Genomic DNA, 22,671 nt, shown 5'->3' with positions numbered 1-22,671 from the left:
CAGCAGGGTTGAGGCAACTCTGAACAGAACAGGGAGCCCATTTCCATGTAGAAGATGCACGTTTCTGTGGTCAGGTCCTCAACTGATGTTGCATTTGCACCAGAATTTGGCCCTAGATGTTGACTGGGGAAAGGCTTCCTTAGAGAGCAGATTTGATTCGCCTTTGTTCTGCCATCCAAAGCTGGGCCGCTTGTCCTTACTTAGGTAATTAGTGCCACAAACCCACTAGTTCAGGGGAGTGAGGTCCCAGGACCCCACCGTCTAACTCATCTGATGAAAGATGGCCAACCAGCATGAAGGCGCTCCATGTCCATAGCAATGATGGGGTCAGGGAAGTGGAGTAGACCCTGTCCGCACTGGGCACTTACCATGCCCAGGAGCTGGGTCCTCAGGCAGGCTGAGCTCTTCCACACAGGCTGCCTCCTACACCAGAAGCAGAGCAGCTGCATCCAGGTGGGGCTTCAGGCAGAATAATTAGCCCCACTGAGTGATGGGGCCAGTGCATCTGCCTCTGTGCCCCTGGAGCATCATTTGAGCACGGCCTCACTGCCTCCTGCCTACAATCAGCCTGCGCAGAGCAGCATGGGGGGGTCTGAGCGTGGTTAGTTCACGGTGGTGACAGAGCCTCTACCCGCTCTCAGCCCTGCCTCAGTAAGGCTAATATTGCGCCCCCATGACCCATGATGCGTAGATGACAAAAACACGGAGAGGAACATTTGGGCTGTTTCATGCTTTTCTTTGCTTCTTGGCGGGAGGGGTTTTCCAGCCACTGACCTCCCATGTCAGCAAAAGCCTTTTGTCTTCTCTTTGCATTAAGCCAACTGTTTTCCATTCATCACTTGAGGTTTCCACCATAGAAACATTCAACACAAAAGAGGATTAAAATAGACCCTCATTCTCCAGAAAGTGAAAATAAGGCTAAAGCACCCACAGCATGCCTCTCCGGAGGTACAGCCACATAGGCCTGACTCATATATAGATGTAGAAAAAAGGGAAAGACACACGGACAAGGTGGGCACCGAAAAACAATTCCCTGTTATAACATAATCCATTACTGACTTCAGAGCTGAGCCTCTGGATTTTCCAAGGGGTTTGATCACAGTCAAGGAGTTCAGTCCTAAGTAGAGATGGGCTGGGGGGACAAACCCAAGGTATTTAAGGCCCTGAGGTGCTAGATGATTTAGGCTCCTGCAGGTGCTTGTGGGATGGCTGGGCAAAGCAAAGTGTCCCATTAGGGGCCTTGCTAAATCTGTAGGCACAGGAAGTCTTTGGCAGTGTGGCCCACAGGTCGCATCCTGGTCCAGGCTTCTCCAGGGTTCAGCCGTGCCCCTGGGTTCAGCATTTGATCTCCCCCCAAGTCTCCCAGGGTTTGTTTCTCCAACTACCGCTCGCTTCTCTGTCTTTAATACACACGCGGGGTTTAGTTTTATTTTTCCCTTGTTTAAACCAGTCGTCCCAACTCCATGAGGATGCCACTGCAGCTGCCCCATTCACGGCTGCTCTAAAAACAGCTTTGTGCAAGTTTTCCAGGTGGATTCCACTAAGCACAGCACCGTGGTACCGAGCATTGTCTCTGGGAACAGCTGCAGTGGTTTGCAGACCGCTGCAGAGCCTTTCCCTTCTCTTGTACAGGCCCTTTCTGTGGCTGTAGCCTCCACTGCTGCTTTGCTGGCCACGGGAGCTAGTGGTAGTGGAAATCCAGAACAGATGCAGGGAGAGGATGTGATGGGATTTTGCAGGAGAACTTTTTTTTCCAGAGGACAGATGGAACTGGTCGGTTTGACTAGCGAGAGCCCAGTGAGCTTCACAGTTCTCCCCCCTTGCAACAGCAATGTATGCAGGGTATAATATTGCATCTGTGGTTGCATTTGGGGCATGCAGTCACTCCTGCTAGGGTAGCCTTCGCCATTTACCGCACGTGAAGCTTTGTATCCCGGCACAGACCTCGTGGTGCCTTTTCCCCTAAAACGCTGTCAGTAATTCAATTCATAAATCAGCTATTCAGGCCAAGAAGCTTCCTGCAGGGACCAGCAGTTTAAATGACATGCATCCTGTTAAATATATGCGTCCTATCTAGAATCCTCTCTGCTTACCTGCTGTGTGTGCGTGTGTGAGAGAGAGAGTGCGCGAGTGTCCAGTACTATAGGTCACTGATACCGCTTGTGAGCCAGGGAAGCACTTTAGCAGAAAGCATGTGCAAGAGGCCCGTCGTGTTCGGTTCTGCAGCAAGGTCTCCTCGCAGTCCCCACTGAACTCCTGCCCCCAAGAAACAGAACAGATCCTCAGAGCTGAGTCACTCAGATCACAGACGCTCCCCGCTCCCGGCCATCTGGGTCCCGCAGCAGGAAGCCTTGGCCTGTATCCACGTTGTCACGTGCGTACGCCAAGGTTGATCCCAGGACAGTTTGACTTGCACTCCAGCCTCAGGTCACAGTAGAAATGCAGGGTGCTCAGTGGGAACAAGCTGCAGCCTACGGTCCATGCCGGCTGCATGGGCACACAGAGGTCAGGAGGGAAACAGAGGATCTCAGTGGAGGCCCCTGGCCTCTGTAGGGCTTCAGGTCTTCAAACTGCCCCATTGCCTGCCGTGGGCTGACTCCAGGTGCAGGGGTTGCCTGATTAGGTCTTTGAGGCCCAGTTAATGAACATAAGGTGGGTCAGACTGCAGATCCCTCCAGCCCAGTGTCTGGTCTCTCCCCATGGTACAGAGTAGACACGAAGCGGGTGAGTACTCAAGCAGAATGAGCCGTCTTCTGGTCCCTCTCCTCCGGCTGCGTCCTGCAGTGAACCCCCGTGGGGATCGGGCCGCCGGAGATCTGGGAACGGGGGGGTTTGCTAAATAAGAAGTGGGCTGTCCTTTTCTATGCTCCCTGAGCCCATAGCAACACCAGTCCTGCTCAGAGCCTGTCAGTGCCAGCCTCACCGTTAGAGGCGGCCTGGCAGCACTTGCGGCACAGATGCGCAGACCCCCATCAGAGCTGTAGGTGCCTGAAGAGGTGTGGGGGGAACTAGGCAGCCTGTATCACCAACAGCGATGCAGATTAGCACAGCTGCAGCAACCATGACCCCCCTGAGGTGCCTTCATGCACGGGGCACCTCCATTTTGGCCCTAGACACTCTCCAACACATCCTGAAGGGCTCCAGATTGAGCAGCAAGGAGACAACACCTGCATGAACTCTCCTGCACCCCACAGAGCCGGCCTAGCACTTGCTGAGCTCAGAGCACGGTGCAGCTCAGTGAGCCTGCTGGTGGTGGGCCTGCCTGCAGCATGGGGCCCTGGGAAGAGGGATGCCAACCCACACCTACCTGCTTGGAGAGGCTAGTCGGGGTGAGTGCATCCTTCCCCCCAGCTGAGAGTGCAAGACACATGGGACCAGGAGGAAGGCAAACACTCCTGGCTCTAGCCGGGAAGATGGGTGCCTTGAGGGCTAGTCTCCGCTGCCAAGGATATTTCCGCATCCTTTTATGCAATGGTTTCAAACAGAAACTGAGCCAGGTGCTCTGTCCTGGGGCCAGTATCGCTGAGCTCTGACTGGGGGGGAGACCACCCTGCTTTGCTGTTTTCCAATTACTGCTCGTCAACAGACGAGCTCCAAGCTGCAGATGGGGTTGGGGGGAGTGAGAATGGCGCAGTTAGGGGTTTAGTTGGGCCCTTTCCCATCCTCCCAGCCGCTTCCTGCTCTCCTGGCCTCGCTCTGAGCCCTTGCTAAAGCCGGTCCTACTTGGACGGCGCTCAGGGCAGGTAGCAGGGTCTGGGGCCAGCTCCCACTGGGATTTGCTCATCCTTGTGGGCTGGGCAGGAGCATGGCCACAGTTTGCATTGCCACCACCTGGGAGTTTCCTATTTGTCACTGGGCCAGTGGAGCACTGCCCGTCCCTCAGCATCCGCAGCCTTCCTGCACCTGCAGCGCGCCTTTCTGCTCTCTCTGGTCCAGCGGGAGCTAGACTCACTTCTCCCTTGCTGGCTTCTTGCTGCTCGCCGAGTCCTGTCTCTGTTTGGCCTCTGCAAGAGTGCCCGACCCCTCGGGAGGCAGGTGTGCAGCAGCTTGTCATGGCGGTGCCGGAGTGTGCTCAGCAGATGCGTGACACAAGGGCAGGGCGGACACGCCAGGGAGGCTCTGGCAGCAAAATCACTCAGTCTCAGCTGTGGCCAGGCAGCATGCAGGGCCCTTGGGGAGCAGGGCATTCAAATGCTGAGGGTCATCATCTCCCAAGTGCTAGCCTCCTCCTTCTTTCAAATAAATCATTTGACTATACTTGGCTATAAACTACAGACCTTGTGCTTTCAAGGCCCTAGCTGCAGGTCAGCTGTGCACTTACCAGCTTCCTCCATACAAAGAAAAAATAGTCTAGAGTCCCGAAAATTACAGCCCCTACCCTTGGTGCACAGAACAGGTGTGGGGGTTTCTTTGAGAATTTCGAAGTAACGTGGTTAATGAATTACAAGGTCAAAGCAATGTGTAACAGTAAGGGACTTAGCACTTTGGGTCAGCCTTTCGCCCCCAAGCGAGCTCAGTAACAAAGCAGCATGGACCCGTCCCCTTCCCCCTAGCAGCGACCGTGACCGCGAGCTCGTGCATTGGCGACGGGCTGCCACGGGCATATATATCCCTTTTACCAAGTGTGTGCTGGATCTGTAAGTGATATACTGCTCAGGGCGCAGGGTCTTAGCCGCTACCCAGGCACACACCTCCCATTAGCGTCAGCAGGACTCAGCCCTTTGGGGTACTGGTTCTCCAGGCCCTCCTCCCCCTGCAAATGGCAAACACCCAGAAGGCTCAGAGTGAATGCCGATGGCCTGAGTGACACTTCCCCAGCATGGCCATGCATGGCTCTGCTGGTCTCCTGGGCGGTCGTCGTGGCTTACAGAGCTTGGCGGAAGCCCTGCTTGTCCCCTTGGCTGCGGCTCCTGCAGCAGCTCTGTTTTGGTTGGGGGGCAGCTCTGAGCTGGGTTAAATCATGTATACTGTGAGGTGGGAACTTAGCGGGGGGCACAACCGATGTGCCTGCATTCAAGCAATAGGGCTGTTCAGTGCTCCGGTGCAGACAACTAGCCGGCTTCTAGCTCCTGTCTCCCCACTCCCAGCCCTGAAGAGCCAGACTTGTTCAGCTTCGGGCCCGCCTGCGAGGAGCTCTGCCTGGGGGACTCTCGGGGAGCTCACAGCTCCCGGTTACCTGTCCAGCTTGCTTTGAGGCAGATGGTTTTTCCATTTCTTGCTCAAAGCTGCAGGGCCCTATCCACAACTGCCTCTCCACTAACCCTGCTCCTTCCTCTCCAGCATCTGGTGTTTCAGCACACGGATGGGGCTAGGCCAGCCGGCCCCTTTATCTGGTTAGAGTTTCTATTTCCACAGAATTTATAGCCGTTTTATTACCCGCTATCCAGGAATTCCTCCCAGAGGGCTATTTGCTGAGTGAACAGTCTTTGCGGTGAATATTTACTAGCCACCGGAGGCCGTCCCGCACTGCCTGTGAGCTGGGACCGCGTTTGCTAGCACGGCACGAGAGCTTCGTGACGTTCAGTGCAGGCCTTAAAGTGCTGAGCACCGATTTCCTCACCAATACGAACACAGAAAGCACTCAGCCCCTCGCAGAGTCGGCCTCCCAACCCTCCATCGGACAAAATGCCCGTGGAGTCAATGGGAGGTTTGCCCTTGGAAGAGACTGTGGCATGAGGCTTTGTACATATAGCAAAGGGTTTTCCATTTCATACCATCCCTTTTCTTTGCAGGAAGCCATGCGTATTGTCCTGCAGCTTGCTGGGAGGCTCACGGACACAGTGCTGCCTGGCAGGCCTTTATTTTAACTCTGTAAATACAGTGATTCATAGATGATTCATAGATGCTAGGGTCGGAAGGGACCACAATAGATCATCGAGTCCGACCACCTGCATAGGCAGAAAAGAGTGCTGGGTCTAGATGACCCCAGCTAGATGCATATCCAACCTCCTCTTGAAGACCCCCAGGGCAGGGGAGAGCACCACCTCCCCTGGGAGCCCATTTCAGACTTCGGCCACTCTAACTGTGAAGAAGTTCTTCCTAATGTCCAGTCTAAATCTGCTCTCTGCCAGCTTGTGGCCATTATCTCTTGTAACCCACAGGGACACCTTGGTGAACAAAACCTCACCAACTCCCTTCTGTGCCCCCGCGATGAACCCACAGGCAGCCACAAGGTCGCCTCTCAACCCTCCCCCGCGGAGGCTGAAGAGGTCCAGGTGCCCCAGTCTCTCCCCATAGGGCTCGGCCTGCAAGCCCTCAACCATACGAGTGGCCCTTCTCTGGACCCTCTCCAGGCCATTCACATCCCTCTTGAAGTGTGGCGCCCAAAATTGGACGCAGTACTCCAACTGCGGCCTGACCAGCACCTGATAGAGGGGAAGTATCACCTCCTTGGATCTGTTCGTCATGCGTTGGGTAATGAAATCCAACAGGTGATGATGGCTATTGACTAGGTGGTCAAGGACCTGTAGTCCCCTCACCAGGTCATCCCCCGTGGCCAGGACAAGGTCCAGCAAGGCGTTACCCCTAGCGGGGCTGTGCACTTCCTGGATAAGGTGAAGGTCCTGTAATACAGCCAGGAACCTACGCGAGTGGTCAGACCTGGCTGTCTGCTCCTCCCAGCAAATGTCTGGGTAGTTTAGGTCACCCATGGCAATAGCATCCCATGACCTAACCACCTCCATAAGCTGACTGGAGAAGTCCTGGTCTAGCTCTTCCCCCTGGTGATCAAGTGATAACCCCTGAAGTTGCTGGCTCTGGGGGCCCTCGGTCATCACCCAGCAAAGCAGGTGGAAAGAGTCCCACGGGCTCTTGGGTTAGGTCCTTCAGGACAGAGGGGCACTTTCTGTTTCAGTGCGGGTCACGCGGGCGTCGTGTTTCTCGTGGTCAGTAATTCGCAGCTCCCACAGCAGTAACAGCCTAATCACCTGGTGTGCAAGCAAGGGCAGGCTCGAGCCGCCCCACCCTGCCATGCTGTAGCCACAGCAGAGTCCTAATCCTACCATTGTAAATGTGGCACTGATGTCCCAGGGCCCTGTCGCAGGCACAGCTCTGGCAGGTATCAGATGAGGGCCTGATGTCCTTAGCTGCCTGCCAGGACACCAGCCTGCCCCCTGCTTCAGCGTGACAGTCGCTGCTTTTTCTCCGTGTTGGTTATGTGCATAAACTGGGCAGGAGCGGACCCTCTTCAGCCCCGCCGCAAGCTGCTTTGCAAGTTAACTGTGCTCCTGTCGCTACGTACCATTCCTTAGTCCTCGGTAACGAGTTGTACTCATGCAAGGAGCAACCAGCCAGGCTGAGAGCTGTGGCAGGCGCCATGCAACAGGCCCTGGCCATGCACGCAGGAGGAGTTACCAGGCGCCTCCTGGCATGGGCTGCCAGTCCCTTGGGGTAGGGCCGCAGTTCATTTCTTGCAGGTGGCCTTTGCTCCACCCCAGCCCTCCAGAGTGCAGAAGAAGGCAGATGCTGCTGGGCAACATGCCCTGAATGCACCTGAGCTTCTCCAGAGCCTGAGCTGAGCATTAGCCCCACGACAACACGGGCCCAAGAGCTGGAGAGGCCTCCCGTGACTTGCGTGCCCAGGGCTATCGCACCAAGAGCTTCTTCTCCCCCATGCAGGGGCCAGCTGAGGTCAGCCGAGCCACTTGAGCCAGCGGCAGAGCTCAGGAGACCTCTTCCATAATGGGAATCACCCCACAGTTGCCCACGGACCCCAGGGCAGGGCACACATCAGGCTGGACCACTCGATCCGTCTCACACACATCTGTCTGGGCAAAGGGAAGACTTCCTCCTGGGGGCTTCCTGTAGGAAGGGGAGATGGGGCCCTGCCTTTGGCTTTCCCCAAGCGACTGCTCTGGGAGGAAAGAGGGAGGGGAGAGGGTTTACCCCTTTCTCCCCTCACCGAGGCACTGATCCTGCACGTGCTGGCTGTCCTCCCCGCCTTCGAGGAGGAGGCAGGAGCTCTCAGCCCTTTGTCCCTCGGCCCAGTCACTGCCAGCATTAGCCTAGCAGTCCGCGCTGGCACTGCTCATACATGGCAACTCCTGGCACCACCTCCCAAAGTCGACGTGGCGGTCGTTAAACCACAGACTGGTGGAAACATTGCAAATCACCCAGTGGCGATGGGGGAAACAGCAGCAACGAAATATCGCTCAGAGGAAAGAAGAGTTTTGTTGGTGGGTTCTTCTCCTTGCTCGCTCTCTGCCTTTCGTAGCAGAGGCCGGGGGCCGGGGGGAATTCAAGCAGCTTGCGAGGGCACCGCTGCTCCAGGCACGCTTCATCGGTCTCCAGGCTCCGTGTTGAACAGGGGCATTGCGCACCAGCATTACTGACAGGCAACGGTCACACTCATTCTCCCATGTTGCAGCAGGCGAGGCTGGGGCTGTAATTTGGAAAGGGCCGAAATCTTCACCCCAGGTGCCCAAGGGGGCAGATCCAGTTTGTGCACGTAGCTCATGCCACCCCTTTCCCCCTCTTCACCTTTTGCCCGCATGATGATGTAACATATTCCTTTCCTATGATGCACAATGAGCTGTAGGTGTTTCTATGGCATCAGATGAAAGACATAGAAGATGAGCTTCCCCTGCTGCAAAGGCTGAAGAATCGCTCCGCAGAGGTTAACATCAGACAGGAATTTGAGGATGAAACCAGGCCTGCCCGTGCTGGAGAGCCCCTGAAAATAGATCTGTCAGGGAACCCGCTAGCCACCTCGATGTGGTGTTAGGCCTGCTGCAGCCCTCCTGCTCGCCCCCCCTAAAATACACCACGTTTGATGGCAGCTGAAGCACCTAGAAAACTAAGCCAAGGGGCTTGTCTAGCAGAACAAGTGCAAGCTCAGAGCAAACCCGGGGACTTGTAAGGAAAGGCTGGCATTAATCCTACCTGAGGAAGGTTGCCACCCAAAATTAAATACTGTAACCAATGACTTAGTCCCTTTCACAGATAAAGCCTTAGTCCCGAGCAGGCTTTTTCTGGTAAATGCTGGGTGCCGAATTGCGGATTGTTTGCAAATAGGTTTCTATGCTGGATGCTAACAGGATTAAAGTTCCTCTGTCCCTTGTCTGCACCGCCGCCGCTGCGCGTGACCCTTGTAAGCAACCACCTGTGTTCTTGTCTTACAGACTATATGAAGGAATCCGTGTGTAGTTCTAGCACGTGTTCCCTGAACAGCAGCGAAAACCCCTATGCCACCATTAAGGATCCACCCATCTTAACATGCAAACACTCCGAGAGTAGTTATGTCGAAATGAAATCACCCGTCCACCGGGAGTCTCCATATTCAGACATGCCAACCTCATCAACGGCTAATAAAAATATATATGAAGTTGGTAAGTGTCTCAGCCAGGGGAGGCAGCACTTGAAGAGAAGCCAGAACTAGCTTTGCAAGGATCAGCTGCTCTGGTTGGCGGCTGTCCTGCGGTTTATGCTGTCAGGTGGCCACGACTGGCAAAAGCAATTCGGACGTAGCAGACCTCATACCACGTGGGCTAGGGACTGGCCCGGCGAGCCTGGTGGTTTGCTGTCTTGGGGCTTAGGGGACGTCTACACAGCAGTCCCAGAGCAGCAGTCCACGAGCTAGTTTTAGCATAGGTGGGTTGAGTACCCAAATGAGCCCGTTACCAGCAGCCCGGAGCCATGCAGGCTAATTCACCTTGCTGCTTCCCATCCCTTGTGGAGCTCAGGCCAGGCATTAACAGAAACAAGGTACTGAGGGCCTCCTGTGCTAGACGTGGGCAGAAGACATGACTAGCTGGACTGTCCCAGGGCAGAGAGATTTCATCTCAGCCCACGGGTTCCCACACTCCTGTTTGCAGCTTTTGAGTTTCAAATCCCAGGCTCTGGGAACCAGCCTTCCTCCCATTATCTCGCACAGTCCTAGTCTCCCGGTAACTGGCTTTATACAACACGCTGCCGTGTCCTTTTGTACCTTTCCTGGGACCGGCCGATGGCCAGTGCAATCTCATGTATTTACTATAAAACTCTAGCTGATAAATCTGTAAGTTTTTGACCTCACCTGTGCACATAACTGCTCAGAACCAGCAGCCTGGTCGCTCCTGTAACCCGGTTCTCATTGTGTCCTCAGAGCCCACAGTCAGCGTGGTTCAAGACGCACGTGGCCGTACTGCTAGTTACATCCAGAACCCGTACGACCTGCCACGTAACAGCCACATTCCTAGTCACTACGACCTCCTTCCCGTAAGACACAGCCCTACACACGGGACATCTTGGGACAAGCAGTCCTAAAGAGATAAGCGTCGCTGTCGCAACGTGCTGCAAACGTTGGCGCCGAGACAGACGAGACGACAATCCTTTTTTGTTCCACGGTTGCTGACGGGACTTGAACTAGCATTTCACAAGGAACCTAACCTGAGCAGAACATCCGTTTGGGCCAACTACTGCTGCATGATATTATTTAAACAGACATTTTTCTATGGATCACAGACAACTGAAGAGCCTCCCTCCACCTATGACTGGAATCATCAACCAAGGAAGCTGTTTACATAGCCCAGTCAAAAACTCTACATTCGCTGCATTTTTAACTTGATTTTGCTGTAAGATAAAACAAAATCATGAGCTGTAAAGTACTTAAACCTTCAGCTGTACATTTTGGCCACCTCCATAGAGACCTTTACTGTTAGAAGCAAGATGTCTAGAAAGATGCTGGAATATATATTTTACATGTTCGCCCTGGAAAAGGACACACTCTCAAAGATGCTAGGAAAGAATGTGGATTAAATCAGCTGGAATAGTTTTTGAACCTTGGTTAATGCCATCACCATAGTCATTCCATATACGAGATGTTTTTATTCTGGGGAATTACTTCTGTAATATAGTCCTGTTTGTACTGGCTGCGAAGATAGCTTAGTAGAGAACTATTATGTATAGACAGCCTGTGGTTACTCTCAGTGCCTCATGCACATTTTTTTCTTTTAAGGATGCGACATCTTCACAGATATCCAGTGGTCTGTAACGATGGAGTCCATTTACAGCGAGTCTCACGTCCAACGTATGCATTCTGGCACCGTACAATCCTTTGATAGGTCTTAGTTTCCCCTATACGGCCACTGTTTTATTAGATATGTTGGACCAGATTATAAAACAGGTGCAAAACGGCATCTCTTTCCATTGATTTCACTGGAGCTACGCAGGTTCTCAGCAGCTGAGGATCTAAGATATTGTCCACATTTCAAAAAAATCTGAGATATTTTTTTTTTTGTCCACGCCCATGACAGTATAAAGCTACAAGGGGTTTGCTAAATCACCTTTACAAAACCATTCCATCAGGGCTAAATTAATTGCATGCCATTTAGACTACAGAACCGTAAACTTTTTAATCTGCATCAACATGTAGGGCAACTTCCAGTGATTCTATCTGAAACATCATTACACTGAGCTGTAACTAGATTTCCTTCTTAAACAGCTGTTTGTGGAATAATTAACATGTGGTTAGCCTGTGGTATGGCTTTGGAAGAAGCCTCCCTGACCATCTTTTGTAACCCTTAATCGACATAGAGATTAGAATACTTGCTGTTAAGCAGTTCCTTGTAGATCTTGAGCATGAAGTAGTATTGATTCTAAATATGTAACTTTATTAGGCAAATGCAGGAGTAGCAAGTTGATTGCTTCTTAAATATAAAAAAGTCTGTTGTGCATTCACTAGTCTGATGGAAACGCAAGAGAAATAAAATGCGCTGGGACTGGTTTGTCAAGGCAGGAAACAATGGCCTACAAGACTAGGAGGAAGGTCCAGAGCCGGGGTTTGAATCTGGCTCTGGCAAGGAGTCATTGCCATTTGATGACCAGCTTATGTGAAATAAAGCAGTGGTGGCCACTGTCTCGTTCCTGCTAACAGGGGTTTATCGTCCCATCAGCTGGTACCCTGGGACGCGCTTGCCAGCAGGCCAGCAACTGGATGCACTGTGGAGACTCCCCCTTCATCGCTGGGGTTGAGGCATATGGGCAGGGTGAGCAACTCTGCACTGACACAGCCTACGCTATGTTTCTGTGACTGCGAGTTGGTTCAGTCAAACACCACGCATCGAATTTACTTGCGACAGGGCGGGGAGAAGCACTGGTGAGACTGCATGAAAGATTGAAAGCTTTCCTGGGTGGAGGCAGGTACAAGTTCCAGACCCCTTTGTGCAATTCGACAACTTCTGCAGTTCAGGCAATGAACTCCAGAGATCTTCCCCCATGAAGTGAGAGAGAAGCAGGTTTTCATGTTGCAGGACAATGCATCACTATTTACATGAATGCTGCATGCATGCATGGGGGCAAATGATTGATCAGCAATAGTTAATTTTACTTTCCAGAGAAGCCTTATTCGAGATGCAACAATTATTTTGTAGGACCAGGTAGGGATATATTTTACTTACACATAGAGAAAGACTTACCTCAGAAATAACAATGAAAGGCAGTTCAATTAAAGGCAGGCTTGCTAGAGACCTATCATCGATCTAGCACTAGCACAAGCAGTCTCCATTGCAAGCCTAAGCAACGTATGTGTTTGCATTTCTGTTCAGTTTGAGACGAGACTCTGGAGAGCAGAAAGATGCTCGACTTTCAAAAGCTGGATTTCCAAACCAAATGAAGTGATGTGCATAGAGCTTAACCAGGAGAAAATAAAGCAAATCCATTCTTGTATATTAGCATTAGTTTAGACACCAAAATGGCAATACTTTTTTAAAGCAAGACAGATTTGTAATATATTTGTTCACTGTGCTAAGGAACCACCTTGTACAAAATAAACTGAATTTCTCTCAACGTGCATTTCTCAAACGTGCTCATTCGCAGCCTAAAACCTCACAGACAAACAGCACCGTGCCACAGGACGGGTTAGCAAAGCGTTTGTGCATGCCCAGCTGCCCCCGGACACACGCTGCCAGCATCTGAAAAGCAAAAGTGGACTCCGACATTTCTGAGAAGGAGCGAGTGAGAAACAGATGAAATCATTCAGAGAGCAATCCCGGAGCCGACGGTAAGTGACAGGGTAAGTACCTCCTCCTCATTTTTCCAGGCAATTCTTACTCACCTATGATCATTAAACATGTACAAAAACCCTGAAGCATTATACTAGAACAACACCCCCCCTCCCCTCCGCAAGCTCACATTCACCTGTAAGAACATGAGAACAAGGGGCATTTTGTAAAGAAGTGGCCATACAAACACCGGCCCCCTTAGGTTTCCGTGTCGAGAGCACTGCAACCCCGCACACATTGTGAAGGCAAACAGCTGTACCCAAGCAGAGCACCACTGATTTTGGCAAGTCCACCCTGCAGAATCAGGGCCTCAGTGATCATCCTATTATAGTCAGCAACAGCAAGAACATTGCTGGTGCAGCTAGCTAGCTGGCAGTTTTTAGATACACTCCTGGGAAACCTAATCAATAAATTATAAATTATAAGCACAGTTTTACAGCACCAGCAGTGACAGAATTAATATCTCCATGCAATGAACTGCTCTGTTTTGATGCTTTTTCAATATTTGTACTTCTGTCTGGAAAGCTTGTTAACCAAAGCCTGGCATGTAATCCTCTTATTTGAGGCATCACACTCAGTAAGCCATTTAACTCTGGAAGTACATCAGGTTTTGAGAGAGATGGACTTGAAATAAGTCCTTCTAGCTCAATAAAACATTTTTTAAAAAAAGAACAAATGTTGTGCCCGTCCAGCATGAGAATCAAGAGCTTTACCACAAGTGAAGGCAGAAACTAATGATGCTTGCTAAACGGTTTTTGTATTGGTAAGGTTTGGGCTTTCAAAATAGTAGGCAAGTGAGAGGGAAGGATTTGGGCAGGTGCAGCCAATTTTGTGATTCAGTGCACAGTGAAGAGGGTCTAGCAGAGCTCATTCAGGTACTTGAGTTACCTACTGGCAGGGAAAGTAAGAGTTGCCTTGCTGTGGAATTGCACGGCCAAGTGACTAATCCAAGACTGAAGCAACATCCTGCTACGATACTGCTCATGCCCGGCTGAGAAGGAAGACCCCTACTGAATCACTGAGAGCACTTGAGAGGCATCTGCAGTCTTTGGAAGCTTACTCAGAAGCACTAGTTACTTGTGTATCGTCTACACTCCTCCGCCCCCTCAAAATTAGCCATCCAAGGTTGGGGTGCATGTCTTAAGCAAAGACAATGATGTCTGCACCAGAATAGAAGCACAGAGACACAGTCATGACTACCTTCTTTCCAGGGCTCTACTTCTTTCCAACCAGCAGTCATCGTGGCAGTTGTTTTAACCCTCTCACAGCCACTGCCAATTTGGTAGCTGCCGAGAAGATTAAAACTAGCTTTTGTCCGAAACATCCAGTGAGCTGGCTGAGAGTGAGCGAGCTGCTCCATGCAGTCAGCTTCCCACCGTGACTCTGGATAAGTCTCTCTCTCTCCATTCTGCTGTCTCAGTACAAGGTGTGCGATTTATTTGGGGAGCGTCGTATGCCAGACATCATAATGACCAGGACATTTTATAGCAGGAGGGTGGATACTATCACAGCATAATATGGCAGCATGTCTTACCCGCTCCACAGCCACTGCCAGACGAAAGGGTGCAAACTGGAGGATGCACTGCAGGAAGAGGACAGGAGCAGCCTTCAGAGCTCCAGAGCCTCTTGAAGCTACCAGACTACGTGTACCACATACGCGGATTTAGATCGTTACTTGTGTTGAGCGAGATGCCGTGTGACCCCCTCCTTGGTTGCTTTAGGAGTGTGTTGTACTACAAATACTTCCACATCTGGTGAACACCTGCACTCCAGTCCCGGAAGCCTTCAAAAAGCAGCCAGTTCCCAAAGAAGAGAACCTAACAACATGGCAAATAGTCCCCCGTATTCTTTATTAGAATAATGAGTGAATATATTTTAAATCAATCTAAAAAAAAAAAAAAAAGAAATAACGAAATCAAGTTACAGTACATGCATAAAATACAAAGTAATTTACAAACAGATCAAGTGACATCTCCCAAACCCAGAGATTAGAAGGAGAAATGGATTTAAAACAAATGACCGACTACAGCAATGCCTTCCGTGTGCCTTACACATCATGAGCACCGCAAGACAGGAGAGTTGGCTAGAGAAGTGCAGCAGCGTGGGCCTGCCCTTACAGAGGTTCCAAGTGGGTTATATCAGCATCTGAGCAACTCCCTTCCCCACGCAGTCATTTCCCCCTATTGCTTTACGCAGCGTTTTATTAAACACTGCAGGAGTTTTAAGTGCCAATAACCAAACCACCTGGATATTTTTGTGGAGAATTTTGGGATGAGACACTAATTTATGCAGCGCTTTCAAGATATAGTGGCAGAAGGCACAATTCACACATTCTTGAACAGTCTAGGCAAATTATTTGTAGAGAAGTGTGGTCTAGTGAAAAAATGTGCCCAGTGAGGAAGCTATCCTAGACAATCAGAGCAAAGAATAGATACTAATAGGGAAGCCTCAGCAATCCCTTTGCACCACGTGTTTGCAAACATTGGGATCAAACCGTGGGTCCACGATAGAAACCTTGAGGGATGTTGTATCTAGTGCAGAAGGAAAGTGTATTCCCAAATTCTGATACCGTTACCACTGTGGAGGCCAGCTCCTGGGCAAGCAACACAGCTGCTGCAAACCGCAATACTAGAGTGAAGCGCTTCGACTGTTGAGCTCATGTTGCTTTGTCTTGTATTTTCGAAGAGGCACCGTGAATAGGCTTCTACCACTTTCTCCTGCTTCAGTCTCACAGCAGCATTTGCCAACCTGACGACCTCATTTGCACAAAGCCACCGCAACTCAAGTGCCTTTGCAGATAGCCAAATGCCTGCTGCCTATTGGACAGGGTTTTTTAGCCATAACATTGGACTAAACAAACCATGTAGCACGATGACTGAGGTTGGAGCAATGGGCATTTCTTTGAACGCAAGACGGCAGCTTGAGGCAGGGAAAATTATGCCATTTGTCCTGCCCAGAGATATTCACTTGGTTAACGTGCCAACAATTATTTAGGAAGGACAAGAATGACCCTTTTCGAGTCCGATTACCAAATAACACACTCAAACTCCAACCAGTGGCCGTCGTGTTGGAAAAGTGATCTATTCCAAACAATTTTTAAGCCAAGACTTACATACTGGCATTGTAAAAAAATGCTGCAGCCACTTGAAGCAACGGATGATTTTTTTAAACACTGAAATCAACACATTTAAGACATGGAGAAATTCAGGAGGAATAAAGAAAAAGTAACTGAACACAACAAAAAAAAAGTAACCACAAGAATTACAAATATATTTAAATCTTGGACCTGGGGAATATACACAGCCTTTTAGGAAAGAACAAACAATTCTTATATATTCTGACAGCACTGCATCTTTGGTTTGTTTTCAGTGGTCGGTGGGACATGGATGGGAACCACGTTGTTGCTTGGAGACATGTCGTTTTCACGTCTGTCTGACATTTGCTTCTGAGAAACGATGCGGTAGATCTCTGGAAGAGGAGAAGGAACAAGTCAGCGTGTGCATACCTCTGTCACTGCACCACCAGCATGCTGACCTCTGACCTTCTCAGTGTAAGCGTCCAGGGCGAGCAAAGCTTGCCAGTGGCTTTTGTAATAAATTAAAGATGGCATCGGTAACAACACTTGCACAAGCTCCTCAGAACCACTGCAGCTCTCTACCCAGGAACTGAGCAGATAGTCTACTTTTTTGCAAAGATGCTAGGAATGTACCGAATGGCTGCTGTTCCTACTTACTTTGGAAAGGGCTACCCATCCACCAGAACCAGCCCCAAATCTCTTGCTGGCACAGGCCCTTCATGGTCTCCTGCCGTTATGTCCTTTAGCTGTTCACAGACAATAGTGGGGCTAAACAGAGCTTCTTGACTACCTGCACTGCCACCCATCAGAAGGGGCTTACGGGACATTTGCTCCTCTACCCCCAAAACCCTGATGTCCATGTCCAATGTACTTCTGCTCATGGGACAAATAGCCTCTTTAAATTGTGTAAAATTACATAAAGTCAAGTCCATGGCTAGATTCCCATGACACGATACAGGGATGTTGGTTCCAGAAGACTGTTTAGAGAGCAGAGATGAGACTTTGAATCTATACATGAGGAGGGCTTGGAGGCCAGATAATGGGGTGGGGGACCCCAAGACTTGACGCAGGGGGGCTGGGGTCAGACTCCTAGCACACTAGAGCATGGTCTCTGGGAGCTGAATTCTGCCTTGGCTCCCAAGTAAATGAGGACGAAACGAATGAGGCAAGTGAGGACTAAACACTAGTGACTAAACTCTGCTCAGACCTTTCACAAGAAGTGGCTCAGTGCGCAGACAGACATCATCATTTCAACACAGGGAAGTTGAGCAACCTCTCGCAGATAAGCCAGTAATGCCGCTTTGTATCTGCTTCTACAGTGAACGGGCAGCTGGCATCAAGGAACTATGGCAGCTCACAACAAGCTAGGCTGGGAGAAGAGGCAAGGGTTTCAAAACAAGCCCTCCAAATGCAGTTGCCAAATACAGACAAGTTGGACTCTATTCTCTGGCAGGATAAAGAGGCCAGCTGCACACAGCCATGTGACTGCCGACTAGCCTGCCTGGCAAATGCAGGGAGGCAGGCTTGTGGCTCATCAACAGGCAACTGTTCAAAAAGCAGCGAGCTGGGAATTCAGAGCTGCGACGCTCCCAGCCCAGCTACAGAAGGAGCCGCTGGGACCAGGTGAGTTTATGGTCAGGCTGCACCAGGTAGATGAGCACTGTCCCCAGCTGGGGACAGGCCAGAACCTTCCCCTGGATCCCTGGGAGCTGGTGCACCCCATGTACAAGCTCCTGCCCAGCTCACGAGCCCCTCAGCAGGTGGAGGAAAGGGTGTTCCCCACCCACAGCTCTGACAGCACGCTTGGATGAACTGTCATGGCAGCAGGAGACCTGGCCTTCCTGAGCTCCAAAACTGCTGGGGAAACTGGCCTGGAAGAGGCTGGGGATGAGCTGAAGTTCTAGGCAGGTGCTGACGAGCCAGGACAGGATTTCACGGGTCCTTCCCCAGTCGCCCCCACGGATGGGAGTGGGGAGGGGGTGGGAATCACTCACTTCAAGCTGTGCTACTACAGCCAGGCCCAGTTCCACTCCAGCTGGGCAAGCACTGGTCAGAGTCCCATTACTAATCGCCAGCAGTACTTTCAGACACCACGGCACACAACACCGCTCACCGCAAGTCTTTCACATCAGGTGACTAATGCCAACAGCAGCCACTAACCCCTGACCCGTCCACAATGCAGCTAACCCTGGCATCACCGAACCAAGACCAACTGCCCCTTCTTGTGCTCGCTTATTAGCCTACGGCTTCATCTCACTTGCCTTATGGTGGCGGGGGGGAAGCATTTCCACCCTCCAAACAGCTGTTCCTGGAGGTTCCCTTTGAAAAAACAGGCATTAGGCTGAACTTTCATCAGGCTGCAGCACCAGCTGGAACTGCCTGCCTGAGGTGGCTCTGAAAATCATCAGTAGCTTTTGGCTAAAGCAAGACAGTTGTAGGGAGTGCTATCGAGATGTCCCCCAGCCCTTCACGTATCGGCAGCAGTATGGATGGAGGCAGCTTGCCAGCGTAGCATTATTTACTGCCGTTTTTATCTCCCTGAAACAGGAGCCCACATCTGGAGCAAGCCACGTGCCCTCCAATAGGCAGCAGCCTTCCCTCCAACACAGCCGCCCGCTCCCGAACAGGAGCACGGCCTGCAGGCTCAAGAGCTGCTTAGCTAACGTGTCACAGTGACACGCAGGGAGTGACACCTCGCAGACAAGCCCGAGTCCCAGCCACGTGCCAGGTGTCAGGAAGGGCAGTGGTCCAATCGCTTGATTTTCCTGCTTGCTGCATAGTCCATTGTCAGGGAACAAGCAATAGACCCAGATTCCCCCTAATCAGAATCCAAAATCACCTTGGGAATCAAAAAGTGCTCTCCCGGGCATGGTAGCGAGATCATTTAGGCTGCTACAAAACAGCCTCCACTCATCCAGCCAGTGCTGAGAGGTAAATTGCTTCCCCATGGCAACAGCAGTATATTAGTCTGAGTGTCGCTTAGCTCTATGGATGGAAGAGAGCAGCCTGGTGTGAATCAAGTCCTGTCTCCTCTGCAGCCAAATCCATTGGGGAACAGCACCGTGCAGCAATGAACTAAGGGCAATTTGCTGACTAGCTTCAGAAAGAGCTGATGTGCCGTTCTAGCCGGTGGACTGCCCGATTCATTTTCTTGAAGTACCAGCGCTAGCCTGGTCAGCGTGGCTAGAGTCCTTGCACCGCCCAACAGCAGAGCTGGGGACTGAAGGAGCTCTGAAAAGGGCCCAGGAGCAGCTAATACCAGAGCGCACTGGCTAATTCGGAGCAGCTAGAGCCTGGAGAGGGCAGCCAGGAAGTGCTTCTCCCAGCACCTTCCTGCTCACAGACTCAGCCCTTCCCAGGAGATAAGGAAAACAGGAAATCCAGCCAGCAGGTTTTTTGATACTATCTGCCTGTTACCATTCAGTCACTGCCCACGCTACATCCCAAGCCGAAGCAGTTACTCAGCAAGGAGATAAGGAACATAAGTCTGCCTTTTTTTTTTTTGTTGTTATTAGGAAGGACCATAAATAGTGGCTAGCGCACAAAATGGGAGTCAGGACCCCTAAGGTCAAGTCCCAGCTCTGTCACTAAACATCAGTGTGAACATGGGGGAAGTTAATGTCCCCATGCCTCAGGTTACCCGTCTGCAAAATGGGTACAGTTCATTATCTGCACCCCAGCCACACAACAGGATACACCTCTGTACAAACAGAACAAAAGTAGTCTCTGTTCCAAAAGTGTCATCATTTGAAAAGAAGGAAGACGGCTACAGACAGAGAATACAAGGAGACCAGGATAGAGGATGGTCTCATCGCTACAACACTAACAACTAATCCACCCAACCCAAGTGGTGAGAAAGTTGGCATTGATAAAGTACTTCAAAACCAACCTCGTGCAATGCGAGAGAAAATAATCCTTTACAACAGTAAGTGTTTTAGTACATGGGAAACCATTCTGTTCATGATTGCCCAAGTGCTATCGTCTTCAATAAGCTGGACCAGATCGGCATGCATCACCCATGGGTAAGGAAGTCCCCAAGGTACCCTCTGTTTGTCCTGAATCCTAGGTGGCCCATTACCCCAAGGACTGCTCCTCTTGCATGCAACAGATTTAAATGCAAGCAAAGCCAGTTTCAGCAAGTCGTGGCCCTGCCTCGTAGCAAATCTCCAAGATAAACCATGAATGTAGGAAGATGGCATGAGGTGCCTCCTCCTCCATACGCTCATTCTAATATAGCTGCTGACAGTGGTCTCCTGCCCGGTGAGTTTCTACAGACCCTGCCCATATTCAATTCTCTGGCCCATACAATGCAATTTTCAAGGTAAGAGAACATTTAAACATAAAACAGTGTTATAGGAGGGGAGAAGACTGAATAATATGGACAAGCGTGTTTTTAGAATGGAAGCAAACTCCTACAGGAGTACACTTAATTGACTTAGGCTAATCAGCTTGGGTGACGTGCCAGACCAAAGCACCTATGCTGCTTCCTGCCCTGGCCCCAGCTGGGATATTTGTGGGGCTCTCCCCTATGCTACAGAGAGAGGCACCTTCCAAGATGCATTTTCCAGCCCCCAGCACCACTGAGAACCTTAACCATTTCAAGATCCATGTTATTAACGCCCCCCATCCTACATGAAATGGGAAAACAATGCGTTTCCCTCATTTTTACAAAAGGGGGAGAGAGAGAGTGCTGTCAGTGAGTGCCAAACTGCCAACTGGATCTGAATCTCCCAAGCTTGAAGTATCTAGCCCTTAATTTCCATGCGTAGAAAGAGCTGTGTTATTCAAAGGCGCGGACAGGATGGAGTCTCCCCTCCCCCCATCCCAAGCACTCAAGGGCTCACCTGTCAGAATGGTCTGGAAAGCAGCCTCCACATTTGTTGAGTCCAAAGCAGATGTCTCAATAAAGGACAAGCCATTCTTTTCTGCATGATCAGAGAGACAATGTAAGTTGAAGGACGACAGCTGTGTTCTTGTTCCCTACCTTGCTGTCTGTTTAGGCCAAAGAGTGGATCTGCTGCAGCTCATGTGGAAAAGTGCATACTGATAGAACATAGTTGTAAAAACTTCAGGCCCCTCCGTGTCTTCCTCCTGCCCGGGGGAAAAACTAACCAATACCAGCAATGACCTTTACGCTAAGACCTTTAGGTTTTAGGCACCTGGTTTCATTAAAAAGCCATGTGAGAGCCCTAAAGAGACTTTGACGCTTTCACAGAGTAGAGATTAGAAGTGTTCTGAATTTTCTCATGCAGTTCTGTACTTCCACCCCTGCCATGTCTAAAACTCTCCCCCACAGCAGCACTGCACCATGACTTAGGAGGCCTCAGAAGCAGCACTGACTGCTAGAAGGTGGCTCAGGCAGCCTGAGAAAAGGGAACTGTTCCAGGGTCAGGTACACAGTACCTTGCCTCCTCCGTACCCAGACTAACATCAGGTGACAAAGCAACACCTCAGCACTAGGCTGCTAGGGAATGAGATAGGGGAGGTAAAGGATCTGACTTTAGCTTTTTTTTTTAAAACTAGCTGCATTTCTTCCAGTCCTGTCTCGACAATCATGAACATAAAATGAAAGGGAGAGATCTCGATGCTGCCCCTCTGACATTCGTTTGATACCTCTACCCGTGTTGGAGAGGAAGAGGTATCTGAGCCCTCAAAAATCCTGTTTCTCCGATATCCAAGTGCAGACACAAGTTCTCATTCAGCCACACACGCAGGCAGCCCAAGTTAGGAATTCTTATTCATACAAGGAACCCAAAGCCACATTCAAGCGTGGAAGGAGCTGAGCTTACTTTAATTTATGACGATTACAGTAATTGCTGGAGTCCTCTTTTGTCATCTGAACTAAATTATACTCGACTGAGGGATAGCTCTCATTTAATCAATAGGCCTCCCCAGCTAAACTATGGTATAAGCTGGGTGGCTTTAAATAAATCATTAGGCAAACAGCTCATGTCCACCTATTTCCTTCTTCAATGCTGTGTCTGTAGCAGTAAAGCCACAGGAAGGCCAACAGCAGTGCTATTACACAAGGGACCCAGGATCTAGCATTACATGGCATCGCCACCTTCCATGAGCTTTGGAGCTCGGGGATACAAGAGATTCTGCATCTGGACTCACACTGATATGCTGATTGCTCAAAACTCTCTGGCTGAACCATGGACTGGTAGCAGGGTTAACGTGATGGCTTTTCAACTTAAAAGCAACATGAGCACTTCTGTGTACCGAGGCAGGGAGGAGTTCAGTGAACTTAAGGGAAACAGCAGCTCTGCTTCGTTCCCGAAAGCTCTATTTATAGAAAGGCAACATGAAAGACAAAGGCCATCAAATCCACAGGGAGTTTTCATCAACTAACCTGCAAAAGCTCTAGCCTCATCCGTTGGGACTGCTCTCAGGTGACGCAAGTCGCTCTTGTTCCCCACAAGCATAATGACGATGTTGCTGTCAGCATGGTCTCGCAGTTCTTTCAACCATCGTTCCACATTTTCGTACGTAAGGTGCTTGGCAATATCATACACCAACAAAGCCCCAACAGCCCCACGGTAGTACCTGGGGACAGAAAAGCACATTAGTGAATCAGAAACAGGCGCTACAGTTAGCAGAGAACGCTATGTCCTGCTG

At 50.5% G+C, this 22,671-nt stretch overlaps 2 protein-coding genes across 2 annotated transcripts in view; one reads left to right on the top strand and one right to left on the bottom strand.

Annotated features, from left to right (window-relative positions):
• Nucleotides 1-12,972, top strand: part of MEGF11 (multiple EGF like domains 11) — a 134,243-nt gene extending 121,271 nt beyond the window's left edge. Inside the window, exons 19-20 of the mRNA XM_025199609.1 lie at nucleotides 9,120-9,326; nucleotides 10,082-12,972. Of these exons, the coding sequence (XP_025055394.1) occupies nucleotides 9,120-9,326; nucleotides 10,082-10,242 (368 nt within the window). The 3' untranslated portion in view covers nucleotides 10,243-12,972. The remainder of the gene's footprint in view (nucleotides 1-9,119; nucleotides 9,327-10,081) is intronic.
• A 3,254-nt stretch (nucleotides 12,973-16,226) lies between these two features.
• RAB11A (RAB11A, member RAS oncogene family) overlaps nucleotides 16,227-22,671 on the bottom strand; it is a 9,965-nt gene continuing 3,520 nt past the window's right edge. The window contains exons 4-6 of the mRNA XM_014518261.2: nucleotides 22,406-22,599; nucleotides 20,898-20,978; nucleotides 16,227-16,445 (exon numbers count right to left, since the gene is read on the bottom strand). Coding sequence (XP_014373747.2) covers nucleotides 16,306-16,445; nucleotides 20,898-20,978; nucleotides 22,406-22,599 — 415 coding nt within the window. The 3' untranslated portion in view covers nucleotides 16,227-16,305. The remainder of the gene's footprint in view (nucleotides 16,446-20,897; nucleotides 20,979-22,405; nucleotides 22,600-22,671) is intronic.

The sequence above is a fragment of the Alligator sinensis genome, unplaced genomic scaffold, assembly GCF_000455745.1.
Source record: "Alligator sinensis unplaced genomic scaffold, ASM45574v1 scaffold210_2, whole genome shotgun sequence".
Lineage (NCBI taxonomy): Eukaryota > Metazoa > Chordata > Crocodylia > Alligatoridae > Alligator > Alligator sinensis.
The sequence above is the reverse complement of the archived record's forward strand: the minus strand, read 5'-3'. Positions and strand labels throughout refer to the sequence as shown.